The 21,422-nt window shown below is 70.8% G+C and overlaps 3 protein-coding genes across 4 annotated transcripts; 1 reads left to right on the top strand and 2 right to left on the bottom strand.

The window, feature by feature from the left end:
- Window positions 1–475: 475 nt before the first annotated feature.
- Window positions 476–3,999, bottom strand: CCKBR (cholecystokinin B receptor). The gene is made up of 5 exons (XM_064441662.1): window positions 3,718–3,999; window positions 2,301–2,552; window positions 1,947–2,211; window positions 1,688–1,815; window positions 476–1,387 (listed from the first exon to the last, which is right to left on the bottom strand). The coding sequence occupies exons 1-5, from the start codon at window positions 3,872–3,874 to the stop codon at window positions 873–875; spliced, it is 1,317 nt and encodes a 438-aa protein (XP_064297732.1). The 5' UTR covers window positions 3,875–3,999; the 3' UTR covers window positions 476–872.
- A 767-nt stretch (window positions 4,000–4,766) lies between these two features.
- CNGA4 (cyclic nucleotide gated channel subunit alpha 4) lies at window positions 4,767–8,139 on the bottom strand. Its single transcript, XM_064452277.1, has 5 exons — window positions 8,066–8,139; window positions 7,426–7,536; window positions 7,187–7,293; window positions 5,506–6,501; window positions 4,767–5,429 (listed from the first exon to the last, which is right to left on the bottom strand). Exons 1-5 carry the CDS (start codon window positions 8,137–8,139, stop codon window positions 4,813–4,815), a joined length of 1,905 nt encoding a protein of 634 aa, XP_064308347.1. The 3' UTR covers window positions 4,767–4,812.
- A 900-nt stretch (window positions 8,140–9,039) lies between these two features.
- Window positions 9,040–20,486, top strand: FHIP1B (FHF complex subunit HOOK interacting protein 1B). Of its 2 annotated transcripts, none has more exons than XM_064441661.1 (13): window positions 9,040–9,141; window positions 9,486–9,535; window positions 14,074–14,359; window positions 14,447–15,049; window positions 15,706–15,816; window positions 15,887–15,973; window positions 16,118–16,285; window positions 16,843–16,922; window positions 17,154–17,323; window positions 17,424–18,452; window positions 18,535–18,713; window positions 18,809–18,971; window positions 19,712–20,486. In XM_064441661.1, the coding sequence occupies exons 3-13, from the start codon at window positions 14,222–14,224 to the stop codon at window positions 20,005–20,007; spliced, it is 3,024 nt and encodes a 1,007-aa protein (XP_064297731.1). In that variant the 5' UTR covers window positions 9,040–9,141; window positions 9,486–9,535; window positions 14,074–14,221; the 3' UTR covers window positions 20,008–20,486. The 2 variants fall into 2 exon arrangements, with proteins under 2 accessions (XP_064297731.1, XP_064297730.1); XM_064441660.1 differs by having other exon boundaries at window positions 15,658–15,816.
- The last annotated feature ends 936 nt before the right edge of the window (window positions 20,487–21,422 follow it).

Here is a 21,422-nt window from a genome sequence, read left to right as displayed (position 1 = left end):
GCTGTGCTCTTGTGTCTGTGCAGGTGTGCCCTTTGTCTCTCTTTGTCCCTGCGTGTGAAGTCGCACAGCTGTCCAAACCTGCCCAGCCATATCCATGTGCACGTGGGCGCTGCTCTGTGAGTGTGTGCGCGAGCAGTACGTGGAGTGTCCGTGCGTGGGTGTGATCTGTCTGTACAGGTGTGTGCATGTCTGCATGTAGTTCTGCGCATCTCCTTGGGCTGATGTGTGCAGGGCTGTGCTGTCCCAGTGCCATCCAAGGGCCTTGTTGTACGGAGCTGATGGGGATGTCCCAGGTTTGTCCCGTTTCCTCAGCACGGCCCCTCCGCTCCCACAAGCAGTACCAGCCGCAGCAGAGGAGCCTGGCCCTGTGGCCCCCCCAAGTCTCGAGTAATGCAGACCCCCATCCCGCGTGGCTCTGGCCCACAGACTCCCCGGTGCCGGGAGGGGTCAGGCCCAGGGTGGTGGGAAGCAGCGGTGCAGGTGGGCGCAGGGCGAGTTTATTGTGGCCGGAGCCAGGGTGCAGAGTGGGGAGACTCCAGACTGGGCTGGGGCACCTCGACTCCCCCCACCCACAGCCTTCCAGGCCCTGAGGGTTCCTGGGGAGCCCCTGCCCCGGACCCTTGCCCCAGCCCAGCCTGGGCACGGTGGCATGTGGAGCTGGGGGCACTGGGCATGCCACGGGTTGTGCGAGAACTGGTGAGTCCCCGGGGCAGATGGGGCAGTGGGGGGTACGCAAAGGCACAGGGGGTCCTGGGGTCTGGGGGTGCTGTGAGCTGTGCCACGCATGTGGGGTTCACAGGGGGTGCTGGGTCAGGCAGGGGCACGGGGGTGCAAGCAGTGCCTGGGGGGCAGCAGGGGCCAGGGTGTCCAGCTCAGGGGGGTCCAAGGCTGCTGACAGTGGTGTAGCTGAACTTGGAGAGTGAGGCATTGGCATTGGCCACCTCCTCCTCGAGCGGGCGGTGTGGGCAGGCGCGGCGGCAGCCAGCGCAGGTGGCCAGGAAGGCTTTGCGGAAGCGGCGATTCATGAAGCAGTAGATGAGGGGGTTGGCGCAGGCAGAGGTGTAGGAGAGGAGGTGGATGAAGGAGATGGGCGTCCCCGAGAGCGCCCGCTGTGCTGCCCGCGGGGCGAAGGCTCGCCACGTGTTGGCGGTGAAGACGGGCAGCCAGCAGAGGAAGAACATGGCCACGATGACCACCAGCATGCGGATCACGCGCCGCTTGGCCACCAGCTTCGCCTCCGAGCTGTTGATGCGTGCCCGGTCCTGCTGCGCGCCTGCTGTGCCCAGTGCCCGCAGCTCCAGCGCGCCGCCCGGCCGGGAGAGCTGCAGGTAGCAGCCATCCCCCTCGTCGCAGGCGAGCGCTGGCTCCCCGCTGCCGTTGCGCTGAGCTGTGGGGCGGAGGGGATGCGGTCATGGCTGTGGCACTGTGGGGATCCACATCACCCCGAGGCCATGAGCGCATCCTCTGCTGGGGTGCAGCGGTGTGTCGGGATGGGACGCAACACAGGGCCCTGCGCAGGAACGTATCCCCAGGGAACACCCCAGCTGCGAGGACCCAGGGTGGGGGCTCAGCCCTCCCCCTTGTCCTGGGGCAGGGGGCTCCGCCTGTGTGGGGGTCACGCTGCAGGAGGTGAGGGCAGGGCCGAGCAGTGCCCCCAGCCCTGCCCTGTGCCAGCCTGGCCCCTCACCTGCAGCCTCCCCCTTGATGTCCAGCTCGAAGCGGATGCCTCGGTAGAGCTCGCGGGAGATGAGCCCGTAAGCCACGATCATCACCACTCCCGGGATAAAGAAGAGGATGAGCAGCAGCAGGACATACCTGGAAGATGCGGTGCCCATTGGTCGGTGGCCCCTCGCCAGCCCGGCTGCAGCGCTGGGGCTGGTGGCCGGACCATGTCCCACATTGTGCTGGGGTCTCTGGGGCAGATGGGGGTCCCAGGGCTGACTCACCAGGCCTGCCGGACGTGCTCACTGGGCCAGTTGTGGGTGCACTGGCTGACGGGCAGGCGGGGGCCACGGGCAGGCATGGCCTGCGTGGTGCTGTAGACAGCGTAGGGCAGCATGAGCAGCGCTGAGAAGAGCCAGGTGCTGGCAATGACCCGGCAGGCATGCGAGCGTGTCTGCCAGACGCGGGACTGCAGTGGGTTGCAGATGGCACTGTACCGCTCGATGGCAATGGCCACCAGGCTGAAGGTGGAGACCGAGACGGAGACGCCTGTGGGTAGCGAGGGTCAGCGCCTGTGGCACGGCATGGCATGCTGTGGCTCGGCCCTCCCCCAGCCCCCGCCCGCCGCCCCCTCGTACCCATGAGGTAGGCCATGAGCTTGCAGACGGCCTCTCCAAAGACGAAGGTGCCCATGAGGTTGGGGACAAGCGTGAAGGGCATGCAACAGAGCGCCAGCATCAGGTCGCTGAGTGCCAGGGAGAGCAGGAAGGAGTTGGTGACGGTGCGCAGGCGGCGGTTCAGGAGCAGCACGGCCACGACCAGGGCGTTCCCACAGACGCTCAGCACGAAGATCAGTGCGTACAGCAGGATGCGCACCGTCAGGTCCAGGTCTGTGGGTGGCAGGATCACAGGATGCCATGCGGGCACCCCAGCGGCACCCTGGCATGGGCGGGCAGCGCGGCCAAGGAGATGACCCCCCAGCAGCCCGTGGGTACCCCGGCACAGGCGGGCAGCGCAGTCGAGCACAGTCCAGGCACCCGGGCTCCGGCTGGCTCCAGTCATGTCCGTGAGGCTCGGTGGGGAGCCAGCAGCTGGCACCCGAGTTCACTCTGTGTGGCTTTCACTGCAGCGGACACGGAGCCGGGACACCCCAGCTGCCCTGGCTCAGCTCTGCGGACGTGCCGCTGGCCTGGCTGGGCTTCCGTGCCATGGCATGCCAAGCCGGGTGGGTGCTGGACCCGCGGTGCTGCCCCTGTCCTGCCCTCCCCTAGCCGAGCTCTCGGCTGTGCAGGCAAGACGTGGCTGCCTGCAGCCGCCCCTGGGCCTCTGCCCTCCCGGTGAGGCGGGAGCCCGGTGCCCGAGTCCCTGGCCGTGCTGGGCTGTGACAGGGGCTGTTCGTTCCCCAGGAGCTGAACAACGGCCGGTGTTGGCAGCGCACTCCGCTGCCCGAGGAGCCCGGGCCGGGCGCGGTGGGGTAGGGTTGGGTGGGGGTCCTGATCCCCGGCAGTGGGGCAGGATGCGGTACGGGCAGTGGCAGGCGCCCTGCGGGGCCCCTGCCGGGGTCCCTCTCTGCCAACCCGCTGTACCCCGGGCCCAGCCCCGTACCCCCGGGCCGAGCCCGGCTTGGGCCCTGGGCAGCCCCGCCGTGCTGGCCCGGGACCCCCAGCCCGGGGCGCATCCCTGCGGGGCCGGTGCCCGGTGCCCGGGGCTGGAGACAGCGCCTGGGGGCGTGTGCCGGGCCCGGGGCAGCGGGACGGAGACCGGGAGCACCGGGGCGCACGGCGGGATGAACCGGGGTGCGCCGGGCGGGCGGATGGGGTCCACGGCGGGTTGCGTCGGGAGGCACGACGGCGTGCACCGGGATGGACCGGGTAGGCAGACGAGGGGCACCGGCGTGCATCGGGCAGGCGGGTGCACCGGGAGGCACGGCGGGGCGCACCGGGGCGCGGCGGGGCGCACCGGGAGGCACTGCGGCACGCGCCGGGAGGCACGGCGAGGTGCACCAGACGGGGTGCACGGCGGGAAAGCGGGGTGTCCCTCCCGTCCCGGTCTCACCTCTGGGCGCCGGGGGCCCCCGGAGGCCCCTGCGGAGGAGGTCGCAGGCGGAGCCGTTGCCGGCGGAGCCGTTGCCGGTGCCGGTGCCGGTGCCGGAGCCGTTCCCGGGGCGGCAAAGCAGCTCTTGCAGGGACTCGTTGAGGCGCCGCGGGTCCATGGCGGAGCCGGCGTCCCCTCAGAGCCGCCCCGCGCCCATCGCGGCGGCCCCGGAGGAGCCTCGGCTCCGCTCCGCTCCGCTCCGGAGCCGCCGGGAGAGTGAGCGGGGGCGGCGCCCGGCGAGGGGCGGGCCGGGGGCGGGGGGTGGCGGCAGGGTGCGGGGGGAGCCGGGGGGCGGTGGCGGGGAGCTGGGGGAGCGGGAACGGAGCCGGCGGGGCGGGGGGCGCGGGGACCGGGCTGCGGCTGCAGCCGGAGCCAAGGGGCTCGGGGGGGCTCGGAGGCTCGGGGGCTCTGTCGCCCCTTTCCCGGCACAGCCCGGCGCCCCTCTCTGCCCACCCTTCCCCTGCCCGGTCCTGCCCTGCCCCTGCCATTCCCCTTCTCTTTGTCCTGCCTCTGCCCCCAGCCCTATTCCCGATCCTCCCTGACCCTGTCTTGTTCCTGTCCTGCCCCATCCCGATCCCGATCCTTGCCCTTGCCCCATCCCGGCCCCATCCCCATCCCCATCCCCGTCCCCATCCCCATCCCCATCCCCATCCCCGTCCCGCAGCCGTTACAGCGCTCTCCTGGTTCAGGAACAACTCACCGTTACCTAGCAACTGCTGTCAGTGTTCCCTAGCAACGGTTGTCACTGTTCTAGCTATGGTTGTCCCTGTCATCCAGCAGCCGTTGTCGCTGCTGTCCCCACCCCCAGGTAACCCTCAGCGCCGGGGCCTGTCCCCCCCCCGCACCTCCGCAGGACCCTGCGCCCTGGGGGGACCCTGCATCCTGGGGGTACCCTGCACCCCACTGGGGCCCCACACCCCCATGGGACCCTGCGCCATGGAGGGACCCTGCACCCTGGGGGGGCCCTGCACCCTGGGGGGGACCCTGTGCCCCTCTGGAACCCTGCACCCCCATGGGAACCTGCGCCCTGGGGGGACCCTGCACCCTGCTGGGACCCTACGCCCTGCTGAGACCCCGCACACCCATGGGACCCTGCACCCCACTGGGACTGTGCACCCTGGGGGGACCCCATTCTCCAGCAGAACCTGGTCCCTGGGCAGGACCCTGTGGCATCGCAGGACCCTGCACCCTGGGGGGACCCTGTGCCTTGGTGGGACCCTGCACCCTGGTGAGACCCAGTCTCCTGGCAGGACCCTGTGGCCTGGCAGGACCCTGTGGCATGGCAGGACCCTCTCCCCCTGCAGGACCCACTCCCTGGGCATGCCGCCGCTGCAGCCGGCACTCGAGGCACTCAACACGCAGTGCCAGCTTGAAGGCGCTGGACTCCAGCTGGGCCAGCAGCCGGGCTGCCTGGGTCTGCAGCCCCTCCAGGGCCGTCTCCAGCGACTGTGCCTGGCGCTTGGCCTCCTCCACTGCTGCTGCTGCTGCTGCCTCGGCATGTACGTCCAGCTTGCCCATGCGCAGCAGGAGCTCGCGGCCCCTGGCCTCCATCATGGCCCGGGCACTGGGGAACTCGGCCAGCACCTCCGCCAGGTCCTCCTTGGAGAGGCAGAAGAGGTCCGAGTAGCCGATGCTCATGATATTGGCTGTGCGCTGGTTCCCCAAGATGTTCCCTGGGAGGGTGGGGGCTGCGGTGAGGCTGGGGGGGCCAGGAGGCTGCGGTGGGGTGTAGTGGATAAGGGGGCTCACCTTTAATATTGATGAGGCTGATCTCCCCGAAGTAGAGCCCCTCGCCCAGGATGGCGAGCTGCGTGATGCCGTCCTCCCCCACCACGGCCAGCCGCCCCTCGCGGACAAAGTACATCTCGCGCCCCACGTCACCCCTGCGGCACACGAACTCACCGGGGCCGAAGACCTGGGGCCGCAGCCGCAGCACCAGCTGCCGCAGCACGCCGTGCTCCCAGCTCCGGAAGAGGCCGACGCGGCGCAGCGCCGGGAGGTGGACGCTGGCCACCACCTCGGCCCGCAGCCCCCGCGGCAGGTGCCGCAGCACTGCCTGCTCTGCCGGCAGCTTCCGCTGTGCCCGCAGGTGCTGGTGCCAGCGGGCCACCCGCCGCACCAGCTGCCTGCCCGCGCCCTGTGCTCGCAGGTAGCGCCGCACTGGCTCAGCGTCGGGGTAGAAGGTGGCGTCAGCTGCGTTCATGTCGGAGATGACAGAGCTGATGCTGCCTGTGATGGTGGCGAAGCCCAGCACAGCCAGGAGGAAGCCAGCAGTGACGAAGAGGAACTCTTCCTCGCGCTGGGGCTCCGGCGTGTCACCCACGGTGGCAAGGATGAGGGTGGAGAAGTAGAAGCTGTGGAGGTACTGCCGCAGCGGGCGGGTGAAGCCGGGGCGGCTGGCGTTGGGGCAGACCCAGGCGTCGGTGCCCAGCCCCAGCCGGGCTGAGAGGGCGAAGTAGAGGCAGCCGTACCAGTGGATGGCGATGAAGACGTAGAGCATCAGCTTGGCGACGCGGAAGGCGTTGGGGTGGGCCGTGCGTGTCTCCCGGCGGTCGAAGGCCTCAAAGAGCCGCGGCGCCCGCAGGCAGCGGTTGGCACGCACCGCCGGCACGCCCGGCCCCAGGTGCAGGTAGAGCAGGTCGGTGGGCAGCACCGCGGCCACGTCCCAGGGAAAGGATGGGGAGCGCAGGTAGCGCCGCCAGATCCGGCCACGGTCCCGCACCAGGATACCATCCTCCAGGAAGCCTGGGGGGTGGCGGGTCAGGATCTGGATTGCTGCTGGGCCCCCTTGGCGGGGCTATGCTGGCACGGACGGGTCTCCCAGAGAGGGGGGTCCCTGGCTGAGGTGTGACAGGCTCGGGATTTTCCGTGCCGGGAGGAGGCTGGTGGTGGAGGACTGGGTCGGTGCCTGGGATGGGGCACAGGGGGGTCCCTGGGCCTGATTCTTCTGGAAGGGACCCCAGGAGAGGCATCCTGTGGAAGGTCGCTGTGGGCTGGGTGTCCCCTGTGCTGCCTGGGCTGCCCGTGGGGCTGAGGGTCTCAGTGGTGGGACCTCAGAGTGCCCACCAAGGCCCACTCACCCCGTGCCGAGCTGGCTGATCGGGTGACGGCTGTGCCTGCTGGGTGGGGGTGTGCGTGTGTGTGTGTGTGTGTGCGCACCCAGTGGTCTGACGTGTGATTGGGTGCACGTGTGTGTGTGTGTGCATGTAGACATGGGCGTGCACACGTGTGTGCATGTGACGTGTGGCTGTTTGCAGGTAGCTCTGAGTGCACACATATGCCTGTGCACACAACATGGCTGTGCACACAGGTTAGAGTGCGTTTGCATGTGCAGTCACAGGAGGGTGTGAGGCAGGCGTGGGGCGGCATGGGGCCGGGGTGGGGCCGGGGCGTGGCGGGGGCGGGGGCACGCCGGGGTGCAGGCACTGACCAGTGTGGAGGTGCACGGCGATGTCCAGCAGGTACAGTGTGTCACAGAGGTAGTCCAGGCTCAGCCACAGCACTGTGTGCTGCTCCTGCAGGTTGGGGAAGCAGGACCTGGCGGCATGGATGGTGTAACTGGGGCTGGGACAGTGCCGACAGGTGCCAGGACCCCCCTATGCCCCCACCCCGTCCCCCGGGGCCCACCCTCACAGGGGCAGCAGTGCCTGCCCTGCACCTGCCAGGCACCTGCAGATGAGGATGATCCAGTTGTAGAGGACAGGCAGTGCCATGATGCTGATCCACCAGTAGTACCAGTCTCCAGAGGGGTCCAGGGTCCAGCTCTGGGGGGCTGTGGTGCTGCCAGGGGAGGCAGAGGGACATCAGGGCTACCTCATCCTGGCTGGCTGCAACCCCTGCCCACTGGGCTGGCCCCTGGCCCCACCAGCCCCTCACCGTGCCCCCGCTGCCGATGGCTCCTTGGCTCAGCCAGCCCCTCGCCATGGCACAGCGTGCCCCACGCCTGCAGGCCCCATGGTACCAAGGGGGGTCCCCGCCACATGCTCCCACCCGGGCCCCACGGCACGGAGCCGTGTCACGCTCACCCCAAGGCGTGTCCAGCGCCGGTACCAGGCTTGGCTGTGGCGATGAGCCCGCTGGTGCTGCATGGCTGGGGCCAAACCCAGCGGTGGGACAGCAGGGAGCTGAGGCTGTGCATCCTGCACTGTGAGCGTGGGCGCTGGTGAAGGTCCTACACCCGGCCCCGGGCACGCAGTGGGTGACGCAGCCCAGCCATGGGACCGAGCGCAGTCCCTTGGCGGGACCCAGCTGTGTGGCTCTGACAGCACCAGGTGCATCCTGGCAACACGGGGATCCCTGGGGTGCTCACCGGCCCACTGGGACGTGGGGGCTGCAGCCAGTCGCATCTCCAGCCACACTGGGCATGCCGGGGAGCAGAGCCATCGCCTGGTTCTGCAGGGACTGTGGCAGGCTGGAGAGGGCACGTGCTGCGGGGTGGTATGGGAGCCCCTGGGCTGAGCTTGGGTGCAGAAAAGCACGGCTGGATCCTGGCCGTGCTGCTGGGGGGTGGGGGCACGCATGACCCCTCTGAAGCAACAAGTGGTGGGGTCGGGGGTGCTTCGGGCAGGGCTGCAGCATTCAACTCCAGGGCTGTGTGGGGTGGCAGAGCCAGGGTGACACAGGGGCTTAGTGTCACCGCCGGGCCGGTGGATGCCAAGGGACCCTGCATCACCCATGGAGGTAGCACTGGGAGAGCTGGCTCCGGGTCCGCAGGGCAGGGACACTTGCCAGAGCGGGTGCCCCAGGGCCCCGGGCAGTGGGAGCCGCTGGTAACAGCTGGGTGCAGGTGCTGTGGGGGACACTGTGCCTGTGTGGGTCTGAGAGTGGGGCGCTGGGTGCCGTGGGGCACTGTGCCAATGTGGGTCTGAGAACAGGGCGCTGGGTGCCATGGGGGCACCATGCCCATGGGGGAGCCCCAGGGCTGCCCCAGTGCTGGCACCCGCTGCCACCGTCCCGGTGCCCCGGGGCAGGCTCCGGTGCCGGGCCGTGACCCCCGCAAGGCGCGGTGGAGTTCCTGGTACCTGGCGCACCGTGCCAGGGCGGTGCCTGGTGCGGGGGGGTACCCGGAGCAGGGGGTGCCCCATCCAGGTGGTGTCTGGTGCAAGAGGGGGGTGTCTGGTGCGGGGGTGCCCGTTACAAGCAGCGCCCGGTTCCCGCGCTCCCGCACCCCGCCGCGACCCTCAGCCCGCCGCCCCCGCCGTCGCCCAAGCCCCGCCCCCCCTCCGCGCCCCAGTCACGGAGCAGCCAATGATCTCTCAGTGTCGGCGGGGCCCCGCCTACCGGGGCGGGGCGGGCGGGGCGGTGGGCGGGGCCTGCGCGGCCGGTGCGTCGGGCGGCGGCGGGAAGATGGCGGCGGGCGCGGGGGGCCCGCAGCGGGGGCGGCCGGTGAGCGGCGGGAGCGCGGCGGGAGCGGGGCCGGAGCGGGGCCGGGGGGGCCAAGAGCAGGGGGCCGGGGGCGCCGGGAGCGGGGCCCCGCCGCGCCGCGTGTCGGTCTGGGCTCGGCGGCGCCCTTCCACCGGCTGTAACGGGGCGCCCGGGCCCGCCGCCTGCCCTTGGTCGTGCGGGGCCGCCGGTCCCTACTGGTCCCCGTGCGGGGGGATCGGGCTGGGCGGTGTCTCTGGGGGCGCCCCGCTGGCAGGGGGCGGCGGGCCGGGGCGGGGGGCACGGGGGGGCACGGTGGGGCCTGCCCGGGGCCGGGCCCGCGTCCCACACCTCCTCTGCTTCCCCAGGTGCGGCGCTGACGGGACGGGACCCGCCGCCACCGTCACCCTGAGCCCAGGTAGGGGGCTCTGCCCGGGGGGACGCACCGGGGTCCCGGTGCCCCGGGCCGGGGGTGGGGGGGATGTCCGGGGTAGGCAGCACCTCCCGCGGGTGCTGGGGGTGCCGTGGGTGTTGGCCGCGCCGGGGGCGTGCGGGGCAGGGAGGGGGCTGCGGGACCCTGGTGTCCCCGAACGGGGGTCCCCGTCCTGCCTTTGCTACCGGCCCTGCGGCAGCGCCCGGCTCTCGGGCCCCCGGCCCTGACCGCGGTGGGTGGTTTTGGGTGGGATGCCCCCGGCCGGGCAGCGGAGAGGGCAGCTGGCTGCGGGGTGGCCTTCGGCCTCGCCGTGCGCTGTGGTTGCCCTGTGGTGAGCAGGGCAAGCCTCCTGCCATGCCCCTTCCTCCTGGGGTGCAGAGGAGGGGGCTGGTGCCCACTGGGTGCGGGGGGACCGAAATGCCTCCCCCAGGAGTGGGTGCCACCCCTCTGCCCGGGGCTGCCCGCTCTCTGCCCGCTGCTGCTGGCAGCCTCTGGGAGCCTCGTCCCTCTCTGCCTGCACTGGACTTTGTCCCCATCCCCGGGCCCTGGCAAGGGCTCTGCTTGCAGGCCGGGGTGGGCGGCTGTACCCACGGCATCCCTGCCCTCGCCATGGCAGCACCCTGCTGCCTCCTGGTGTCCCTGGACATCAGCTGCCCGTCAGAAGAGCTGCCTGTGGGCAGGACCTGCCTCCTCTCAGCCGGGACACCTCGACGCAGCCTGGGGCTGGTGGGTGAAGGATGAGCTCCTGGTGCGCAGGTGGGCTCAGCGGCACCGTGCTGTGCTGCGGCAAGTCTTGGCTGGTGGCTGGGTCCACTCCACCTGAGGCCGGGGTGAGCAGGGAGCGGTGCCGGGACGGAGGTGGCAAGTCCTGGCTCTCAGGGCTGCTGTGCGGTGGAGGGGTCCCTTGCCAGCCTGGCCGTGGGGCTGCCCGTCCTTGCACCTGCTGCAGGGCTGTGGCTGTCCCTGGTGAGTGACATCCTGTGGGTGCCACTGGGCCTTGCCTCCCTGTCCCCACTCAGCATGGCTTTGGTCTGCTCCAGCTCGTCCCCCACCCCACATTGCCAGCCCCTGCGAGGGGCTTGTACGGTGACAGCGTGCCAGGGAGCCTGCCCACAGAGTGGCATGGGGCACGACCGCGGTGCTGCTGTGCTGGGTGCTGCCCCTGCCCATGGCTGGTCTGCATGGGGGCTAGCCCCGGCGTGCTGGCCTTCAGCGAGGTCTAACTTTAGCAACTGCAGTCAGACCTCACCCGTGCTGGAACAGGACGCCGACTGTGCCATGGTATAAATACATCTGGCCAGTGCCTGAACCGCAGGTGGGGTCTGTGCCCGCTCCTGCTGCTGGCATTGCTGTGCTTGGCTGCCCGGGGGCTTCGTCCCCCTCCTTAATGTGCTCCGGGATGGCACCGGCACCAGTGCCCTGCCCTGTCTGTGTTGGCCTTTGGCTGTCCCCGCTCCCGCCCTGCCACCCTCGACTTCCTTCTTTCTGCCTCTTGCGGTTTGGGTTTTCTTCAATGGCCGCTTTTGTTTCCCTCCCGACCTGGGGTCATGTCCTGGGCGCAGCCCACCTTCTCCTTTGGGTGCACCTCGAGCTGGCTCCTTGCTGGTCCTGGACGAGTCCTGGTGCATGTGTGCCGCCGGCAGGGCCACAGCGACTCTCCGTGCTGTGGGTCAGCGCAGTGCAGGGCTGCTCCCAGCCCAGCGGCGCAGGATGGAGGCCAGAGCCGTGCCCTGTCCCAGCACAGGGGCCACCGGTACTGGCTGCTCCCAGCCACGTCCCCTGTGCTGGGCTGCCATCCCCCGGGGAGGGCTCTGTGCCTGCCCCCCTGCCCCGGCACCCTCCGGCATGCCCGCTGTGCTTGGCACGCATGGCACCCGGCCCTGCTCCGGCTGTCCCTGCGGTGCGTGCTGCCCGGCTGCCTGGGGAGGTTATTTCTGGCAGGGCCGGGCAGCTGGGGCTGCCGGCACGGGGGGGCTGCCAGCGTGGGGGCTGCCGGCACCAGCTCTCCATGCTGTCACTCTTTCCACACACTGCTGAGGGGTTGGCGGGGGCCGCACGAGTGCAGGGGCTCCAGGACGGGTGCTGTGGGGCTTCAGTGGCTTCTCTGGGGCCAGCCCCTGCCCCAGGCTCCCCGGGGACCCCAGCAGTGGCAGCGGGTGCAGGCAGCCAGCTCCCAGGGCGCTCTGTGCCCGTCCCCACGCTGCAGTGGGCCCGAGTGGTGCTGGGGCCCTATAAATATCCCCGCTGGCTCCCTGGCAGCAGCGTCGTGCCGCACTGTCTGTGGGTGCACCGTTGGTGCTGCCGCAGCTGCCTGGCTGGGCTTTCCCCACCTTTTTAAAGGCCGATGCTGCCAGAGCCCCTGACCCTGGGGTGACGGCAGCGTTGGGGCCAGTGGGAGCCCCATCCTGCGCTCTCCAGGGCCTCGTGCCATGCTGCCCATTGGCCTTTGTGCTGGGCGAGCTCACGTTTGCGTCGCCAAGGATTTTGTTTCGATGACCCACAGCCCCCTCCCACGATGCTCCTGCCCGGGGGTCCTGCCTGTGCCCACCCCCCGGCCCCGGGGCTCTGCTGTGGAGGTGGGTCGTGCCTCCCCGAAGGGCTCTGGCACCGTGTGCTGGTGCCTCGGCCCTCCCCTGCGCTCCGGCTGCCGGGACCCTCTCCCTGCTTGGCCTTCTGTGTGGGGCTGGGGAGGGGTCAGCCCCAGCCTCCTTGCACGTCCCACCACAGGCTCTGGCTTTGGTGGCAGCCCGCTGTCGCAGCCTCGCTGTCCCCAGGTTCCTTGCTGCTGGGTGGGAGTGTGTGACAGGACTGGCATGGGCTCCGTGGGGTGGAGGTGGGTGCGATGGAGCTGGGGCACTGGTGGGGCTGGGAGAGCAGGCCCCGGGCTGGGCTGGGTGGACCAGGAGAGGTGCCAGTCTTGGTGCTGGTGCACGAAGTCCTGTCCCCACCGCAGGACTGCTGGCAGCTCCGAGTGAGGACGGGGGATCCCACAGCCAAGGGATGGGGACAGCCCCATGGCGAGCGGCAGGGCTATCTGCTGCTCCCTGTCGCCATCACGGTGGTGGAAGGGCCGGTGATGCTGCGGTCGGGGGGAGGGTGCTGAGCAGGGACCTCTGCTCGGTGTGAGGAGTCTGTGGGCATCCCCCCTCCCCAGGCAGCGGCCCCGGGGCACCTCCTTCCCCTCCCTGCCTGTGTGAAGCACCCGGGGTGCAGCCCGGTGCTGGGGTCTGCTATCATACAGTTGCTGGGGGGCCCGTGACCCCGAAGCTGGCTGCTGCTGGGCCGTCGGTCCCGCTGGGTGTGGGGTGTGGGTGCGGGTGGCTGTCCCGGCTGTCCCAACCGGGTGCTTTCCACACACCCAGGCTGGGCGCCGCAGTCCCGGGTTCAAAGTGCAGAGCTGGGTGTGGAGGCAGGGCCAGCAGCCAGAGCCCTCCCGGCCTGCGCCGCCCTGACACACTCACCTTTCCTCTTCCCCGGCGAGGCTCCTGGCGCTCCGGCACACCCTCCTCCTGCCGGGCCCAGGCCCAGCTGTGGGGCTGGCGGTGCCTTGAGGGGCAAAGCTGCTGGGCGCAGTGCTGCCGCCAGCTCCTGCTCACCGAGGTAGATGATGTGGCTGTTCTGCCCCGACCTGTCCTGCCGCCTGCCCTGGCCCCTGCCCGGGGAGCTGTGCCCGGCACGGGGCTGTGGGACGGTGTTGGCACCGACTCGGCTCCCACGTGCTCCACACCTCCTCTGGTCTGGCTGCTGGTGCCAGGCCACAGCCACGTGGCTGCGCCAGCCTCGGCTCTGGTGCTGGCACTGCGCTGGCTGTGTGCTGTCCCTACGCTTGGTCCTCAAGGGCTTCCCCGGTGCCTCCCTGCCAAGCTTGCTCCTCCTGCGGTGACCTCCCTGCCGCGCCAGTGGCCGTGGCCGAGCTGGTGGTGTGACAGGGTGGTCGCTGCTGTCCCTGCGAGGGGTTGCCCCTGCACTGCTCCCCTCCCGCGCTCTCCGCCTGCCCGTCTCGTGGCCAGCGTGGCAGCTCTGGCTCTGGGACGGTGCGGCAGCCCCGTGGCGCTGCCCTCCCAACGCTTCTCCAGGGCTCTGGCTGCCCTCGGCCTGCATCCGTCCCCCACTGCCACGCTGGCAGGACTGTGGCCGCACCGGCCCGGCCAAGACAAACACAGGGGCCCGGGCAGCATCGTCGCCTGCCGCGGCGCCGTCCCGGGGCCGGAGCAGCTTCCCTGGCTGGGGGCCGGGTCCCCCTTGCGAGGGTGGTGGAGGGCGATGCAGGCAAACAGGCAGCTGCGTTTGCCAGCCCTATCGCCGTGGGGCAGGATCAGTGTGGTGGTGCCCTGGGCTGGGACAGGGGTGTCGAGGGGGATCCAAAATGACCCTGTGCATCCCAACCACGTGGCGGGATGCGCTGCTGGGCCCAGGCTGCTGGTTGCCTGCCCTGCCTCTCGCATGGACACAGGGTTGAGCGCCCCGGCAGCACCGGGTACCCCTGGGACCATGCGGGCTCTGAGCCACCGCTCTCCCCACAGCCCAGCCTGGGGTGGCAGCAGCATGGAGAGAGGAGTCCCGCGGGCCGCCCGGTCCCCTGTGCCCCCGCGGCGCCGCCAGGCAGCAGTCGGATCCGTCCCGGCCCGCGGGGCGCCCCACCGCTGCCTGTGAGCGTCCCTCGCCCTGCCGATGGAGAGGATGAGCTGGCTGAGCAAGCTGAACCCGCGGGCGGCCGGGCAGCGTGCCCCCCGCAGCGCCAGCCTGCAGAGCCCTGTCACGGCTGACCCCGAGACCTGCCTCATGGTCTTTAAGAACCACTGGTCCCAGGTGAGCCAGGGAGGGGGCCGGGGCGTGGCGCTGGCAGTGGGGTCCCGCCACCCGGCACTCAGCCCCGCTGTGCCCCCCCTCGCCCAGGTCCTGCGCATCCTGGAGCGGCGTGGGTGCAAGCCGGCCCCGGACGACCTCAGCGCCGTGCGCAACAACACCTACCAGATGCTGAACCTGCTGGCAGAGGACCGGCCGCGGGGGGAGGCGGCCCGGGGGCCCATCCTGGAGTTCGTGGCCTCGGAGAACCTGCTGGAGCGGCTGCTGTGTTGGCACCTGCAGGGCGACTTCACCGAGGAGCGCAAGGTGGAGCAGCTGAAGCTCTACGAGATGCTCATCAGCCAGGCCCGGCAGCCCCTGCTGCGGCACAAGCCGGTGCTGACGCCGCTGCTGCGGCTGCTCAGCCTGTGTGCCGAGCCCACCTCTGCCCCGCTGGAGAACAGCCTCGTCCTGCTGCTCAACCAGCTCTGTGTCTCCGTGGCCAAGGAGCCCTCCATCCTGGAGCTCTTCTTCCACAGCCCCACGGACCAGGGCCCCGCCAACCTCATCATCTTCTCCCTCCTCATCCCCTTCATCCACCACGAGGGCGTCCTGGGACAGCAGGCCAGGGACGCGCTGCTGCTCATCATGGCAATGTCTGCCAGCAACCATGCTGTGGCCAAGTCCATCACCGACAACTCCTACTTCTGCCCGGTACGGCTTGGGGTGGCTGGGCTGACCTGGAGCGGTGCCCCGCTCCCCGGTGCAGTGCCGGGACCCAGCCACTCCCTGGAGCTCAGCTGCCGAGGCAGGGCATGGCTGTTGGGGCAGGAGCCCCAGCTGTCCCTGGGGGAAGGTCCTGCCCTGGCTGGGGAGCCTGGGCAGCGGAGCAGGCAGGGCTTCAAGAGGGAGGGCTTGGTGGTGATGGGCTGGGGGCAAGGGGACCGGTGCCCTGGGGACAGCAGGTGCGAGGGGCTGCGGGTAGGCAGGAGGGGGGCAGGCAGGAGCGGGGCAGGCAGGGCTGGTGCTGGTGCTCCATGGTGCATGCTGAGGCACTGCTGCAGGCATCGGCACCGGCTTTGCTCCTGCTGCCTGCCCTGCTGCTCTCCCTCATGTGCCGGCTCCGGCGATCGCAGTTCCTTTCCCGTCCGCATGCCGGCAGGGCTGGGGGCTCGGGGTGGGTCCATTGCACTGGGTGGGCTTGGCTGAGGCGGCCCGGCGGCGGCCCTCCCTGCGCAGGCTGCCCGTGCTGCAGCTTCCTGGCAGAGAGGCAGTGCTGGGGGGCCGGGGGCTCCGGGGGAGCTGAGTGCCTGTCCCCCCAGGTCCTGGCCACGGGCCTGAGCGCCCTGTACTCCTCCCTGCCCCGCAAGATCGAGGTGCAGGGGGACGACTGGCACTTCCTGCGCCGCGAGGACTGGATCGGCGTCTCCTCCCTCGTCCTCTTCATGAACTCGCTGGAGTTCTGCAACGCTGTCATCCAGGTAGGGCTGGAGGGCTGCTGGCCCTGTGAGGGGCTGGCTGTGGACCTGACCCTGACCCCCTGTTCTGCAGGTTGCCCACCCCCTCGTGCAGAAGCAGCTGGTGGACTACGTCCATAATGGGTTCCTTGTGCCCGTTATGGGGCCGGCGCTGCACAAGGTGAGGGACCTCCCCGCACCAGGCGCGGGGCTGCCTGCCAGCCGGGGCAGGAGGTCTGCTTGTACCCCTGCCGGTGCAGGCGGGTGGGAGCCCCTGTGGGCGCCCATGTGGCCCAGCCCCGTGCTGAGCTGCCGCTGCCCGCAGACCTCCATCGAGGAGATGATTGCCAGCACGGCCTACCTGGACCTGTTCCTGCGCAGCGTCAGCGAGACGGCCCTGCTGAAAACCTTCCTGCGCTTCGTCCTGCTGCACCGCCACGACAACAGCACCATCCTCGACACCCTCGTGGGCCGCATCAACAGCAACTCCCGGGTGAGAGGCGCTGGGCTGCCCCTGCGGTCCCCTGAGCTCCTGCCCTCCTGCCCTGCTGTGGGGCTGCCCCATGGGACTGCCCGGCCATGGCACTGCCCTCCTGCCCACTGTGGGACTGTCCCATGGGGCTGCCTGGCCATGGCACTGCCCTCCTGCCCACTGTGGGACTGTCCCATGGGGCTGCCTGGCCATGGCACTGCCCTCCTGCCCACTGTGGGGCTGCCCCATGGGACTCCTGATTGTGGCACTGCCCTCCTGCCCTGCTGTAGGGCTGCCCCATGCGACTGCCCAGCCATGGCACTGCTCTCCTGCCCTCTGTGGGACTGTCCCATGGGGCTGCCTGGCCATGGCACTGCCCTCCTGCCCTGCTGTGGGGCTGCCCCATGGGGCTGCCTGGCCATGGCACTGCCCTCCTGCCCTGCTGTGGGGCTGCCCCATGGGGCTGCCTGGCCATGGCACTGCCCTCCTGCCCACTGTGGGGCTGCCCCATGGGACTCCTGACTGTGGCACTGCCCTCCTGCCCTGCTGCGGCTCCCTCACCTCCGACCTGTCCCCAGCTCTGCATGGTGTCCCTGAGCCTCTTCCGGACGCTGCTCAGCCTCAACTGCGAGGACGTCATGCTCCAGCTGGTGCTCAGGTAACGTGTGCTGTGCTGCCGGTGCCGGGGGCCGACCTGCCGCTGCACTGTGCCCAGGGAGGCTCCTCTGGGGCGTGGGCCGCGGTGTCACCCCCAGCCGTGCATGGGGGGCGCCCGCATCGTCTGCCCTGCTGCCAAAGACATTGGTGGGGCTCCCCGGCCACGTACTGCTCCCTTGCGCGTGGTTCCTCCGCCTGCAGCCCCCTGTGCAGCCACGTCATGCTCCCCCAGGTACCTGCTGCCCTGCAGCCACGTCATGCTGAGCCAGAAGCGGGCCGTCAGGGACCTGGACATCTATGGGAAGACGGCCGCCAAGTTCCTCTCCCTCATCCCACGGTGCTGCCGTCCTGAGAGCCTGCCGCCACCCGAACGGGAGGAGGAGCACGCCGCCTGGTCCAAGGGTACGGTACCGGGGTCCCCGCAGCCCCTTGGGCCTGTGCCGCGCGGCTGCCGCCCCCCTCCCAGCTCCACGCTGAGCGCGCTCCGTGCTGTCGCCCGCAGGCCACGGCAGCCCCAACGTGGACACCTCCTCGGTGGTGACAGTGCCGAAGCCCTCCACGCCCTCCCGCCTCTCCTTCTTCATGCGGCAGCAGAGCGCGGCCCCCGAGGCGTCCGGCCCAGCGCCGCGCTCCCCCGGCACGCCGTCCGGCAGCCCCTGCCACCGGGCCGGCAGGTGGGAGGAGGTGTCGGAGCTGGACAGGAACTACCTGGAGTACCTGCGGGATGCACGGCGCAGCATCGACCGCTGCACATGGGCCTGCCGCGTCTGGTCGGCACCCTACGACGGCGAGGAGCCCAGCGCCGCCCCCCCGCCCGACGGCGGCCCCCCACTCGGCCCTGACTGCCTCGGCACCCTGCGTCCCCCGGGGCCCCCCACCCCGCGGACTAAAAAGCGGGGCCTGCCGGAGGAGGGGGCGAGAGAGGGGCAGGGTGTCCCCCCCGGCAGCGGCGGCGGTGAGCCCCACGGTGGGGGGCCTGGCCCTGAGAGCCGGGACTCGGGGACCCTGGTGAATGGGGCGCACGGGCCGGTGGAGCCGGGCCGGCCAGAGGGGGACGTGGTGGTGAAGAAGGTGCGCCGGAGCGCCCAGGGCGAGGGCGATGGCGCGGGGTCCCCCCCTGAGCGGGAGCACCGGCCGGTCCTGGCACAGAATGGGGCTGCGGCCCCCCCGGCCCCTCGGCCGCAGCCCCTGGGCTGGGAGCCGCTGCCCTCGGTGGACTCGCTGATTGAGGAGCTGCTGGCCCGGGTGCCAGCCGAGCCCAATGGGGCCGGCGTCACCATCGAGGCTTTCACCGAGGAGCTGCGGGAGATCGAGGCTGAGATGAAGAACGGCAGTGGGGGGGCTCTGCCCCCCACTCAGGAGCCCCCTGAGGCACCCCTGTCCCGCGAGGAGGAGGAGGCCTTCGCCAGCTTCGCTGCCCTGCCCGAGGGGGATGCCACGGGACGGCCGCTGCGGCCGCCGGACCCCCTGGCCCAGCTGGTGGCCAGCCCGCCGCGGGCGGTGGGGCCGCCCCCCAGCCAGCCCTTCACAGGTGGGGCCGTGGGGCCGGTGCCGGTGCTGGGGGTATCCCGCTGCCCGTCGCCCTGCCTGATGGTGTCCCCCCCTGCCCCCAGGCCCCTTCGTCTCGGTGCTGTTCGGGAAGCTGGAGAACATGCTGCACAACTCGCTCTACGTCAACTTTCTGCTGACGGGGCTGGTGGCCCAGCTGGCCTGCTACCCCCAGCCCCTGCTGCGCTCCTTCCTCCTCAACACCAACATGGTCTTCCAGCCCAGCGTCAAGTCCCTGCTGCAGGTACATCCCAGGGGGACAGGGGTCCCCTGGGACCCCCTGCGCCAGCGCCCAGCCCTGCCTGGGGCCAGCCATCATGACGTTCCCTCGCACCGCAGGTCCTCGGCTCGGTGAAGAACAAGATTGAAAGCTTCGCTGCCAGCCAGGAGGACTTCCCAGCTCTGCTCTTCAAAGCCAAGAAGTACCTGATCGCCCGGGGGAAGCCGGACTGGTCGGAGGCACCCAGCGCGGTGCCCTCCCTGCGCCGCGCCGAGACGCTGGGTGAGGGCTGGCAGGGCGGCCGGCAGCGATGCACGGCACAGGGGCCGGGGGGCGTCGCAGCGTCACGCGGGGGGCTGGGGGCTGCGCTCCGTGGAGGCAGGGCATTGAACAGAGGGCTGGGGGCTGCACGTGGTGTTGCACAGAGGGTTCATGTGGCAGTGGCAGGGAGGATGGGGGGGGCTATGCAGAGGGCTGGGGTGGCATGTTGTGTTGCATGGTGGGCTGCAATAGGGCCTGGGGGCCGCATGTTGCATTGCATGGAGGCCTGGGGGCTGCACATTGCATTGGACAGAGGGCTAGGGGTGGCAGGGAGGGCTGGGGGCTGTTCAGAGATGCTGGGCGCTGCCCCTTGCATTATACAGAGGGCTGGGGGCTGCCCCCCACATTGCACAGGGGCTGGGGGCTGCATGTTGCATTGCACAGAGGGCCAAGAGTGGTATGGGGGGGCTGCGGGCTGTGTAGGGCTGGGGGCTGCATGTTGCACTGCACGGGGGCTGAGGGCTGGGGGCTGGGTGGAGGGCTGGGGGCTGCACCCTGCATTGCACAGGGGCTGGGGGCTGCATGTTGCATTGCATAGAGGGCCGGGAGGGGTACGGGGGGCTGTGGGCTGTGTGGAGGGCCGGGGGTGGCACACGGCACTGCAGGGAGGGCTGGGGTCCGTACGTACGTCTGTACGGGGGGCTGCCTCCCCGTGGATGCTGGGGCGGGGGCTGCGCACAGGACTGACCCGGTGCCCGCAGCGAAGAGCCGCAAGCCGTCCATCGGGGAGCTGATCCTGCGGCACGCCAACAGCCCGACGCGGGCGCGCCAGGCGGCACAGCTCGCCTTCCAGCACGTGCGGGACGGGCAGGTGCTGCAGGCGCTGGCCGGGGCCTCCCTCTTCCGCGGCTCGGCCGAGCGGCAGAGCGAGGCGCTGCGCGTCAAGAACGCCGTCTACTGCGCCGTCATCTTCAGCGAGTTCCTGAAGGAGCTGGCGGCCATCGCCCAGGCCCACGCCGTCACCTCTCCCTTCCTGACCGAGCCCCCCGAGGAGTGACCCCTGCCCCGGCCGGCGCCTTTTTAACCACCCCCAGGACACGGACCTTTTTAATTTATTGGGGACGAATGTTTGGCTGAGACCTTGCTGCAATATGTACAGGAGTGGCCGCCGGCCCACTGCCCCCGCGGCTCGGGGGGCGGCAGGGCAGGACCCTGGGTGGCCCCGGGCACGGCGGTGGGGGCTCGGTGGGGGCGTGGGGCGGGCTGGCTCTGCCCCCCTTTGCCTCCCGCTGCTCCCCAGGGGCTGTGGGGCCCTGCTCTGGGGTGCGCGGGGTGTCCCCGGTGCTGCGGGGCGTCCTGGCCCTGCTGTCGTGTGTCGCCCACCCGGCCCCTCTCTATGCAACACCCACTGCCTGCCTGCACCTTGGGACCCCCAGGGGTGTGGGGCTGGGGGGGCTGGGCAGTGCATGAGGAGGGCTGCGTGTGTCTGTGCTGTGTGTAAAAGCCCTTCTGTAATAAAAGGTCTGGTCGAGGGCATCGCCTGCCTCTGCCTGCACCGCTGCCCGGTGGGAGGGGGCTGGACTGCGCACTGGGGTCCCCCGGCAGCGTGGGGGTGTGGGCCGGGTCCCCGATGTGCAGACAGTGGCGCCCAGCTGCAGTGCCTTGTTGGGCTGTGTTGGGGCACCCGGTGCTGGGAGGCATTGGTGTTGGACACCCAGCAGCAGCAGCTTGGGAGCGGGGCAGCCCCGGGAGGGGCTGGGGGGCAGCAGCTGCTCCCGCATTGCCGCCGCCCCCAGCACTGTCCAGCCCTCAGCGTCCACCCAGTCCATGGCAGCCCCCCAGAAGAACAGGGTACGGACCACCGCGCCGTGGCGCATGGCGGCGTTGCCAGCAGTGCCGTGTGCCCAGCCCTGGCTGCCTCATCCCCGTCAGCGCCGCCCTCCAGCGCCAGCTCCACCAGCTCGGCGTGGCCCTCGTAGGCGCTGCCAGCAGCGGGTTGCGGCTGTCGCAGTCTCGCTGCCCCAGCAGCAGCATCCGGGCAATGTCCCCGTGGCCACCCCAGGCATCTGCCCGCAGCAGCGTCCGGCCCTCGGCCCTCGCCCCGTCCACCTCCACGCCCGCCCGCAGCAGTGTGCCCGCCCCAGGCGGCCGAGCGCGGGGCCGTCCAGCCCTCCCGGTTGGGCTGGTTGGTGCCGGCGCCGTGGGCCAGCAGGCCTTGCAACACCTTGGCGTGGCCCTGCTGGGCGCCAGCATCGGGAGCATCAGCCGCCTCCACCCCTGCACCCGGTGCCAGCAGCAGCCTGGCTCGTCGTGGTGGCTGCTCTGCGCCATGTGGCAGCAGCGTCTGCCTGCCGGCATCCTGCTGTTTGGTGCTGGCTGCTGGCAGCTGCTGCAGGCAGAGGAAGGGGCCATTGCTCTCGACGTGCAGCTGGCTCAGCATCTCGGCCGTCTCGGGCACTGGGGACAGGGCAG

This window comes from Phalacrocorax carbo, chromosome 1 (genome assembly GCF_963921805.1).
Source record: "Phalacrocorax carbo chromosome 1, bPhaCar2.1, whole genome shotgun sequence".
Classification (NCBI taxonomy): Eukaryota; Metazoa; Chordata; class Aves; order Suliformes; family Phalacrocoracidae; genus Phalacrocorax; species Phalacrocorax carbo.
The sequence above is the reverse complement of the archived record's forward strand: the minus strand, read 5'-3'. Positions and strand labels throughout refer to the sequence as shown.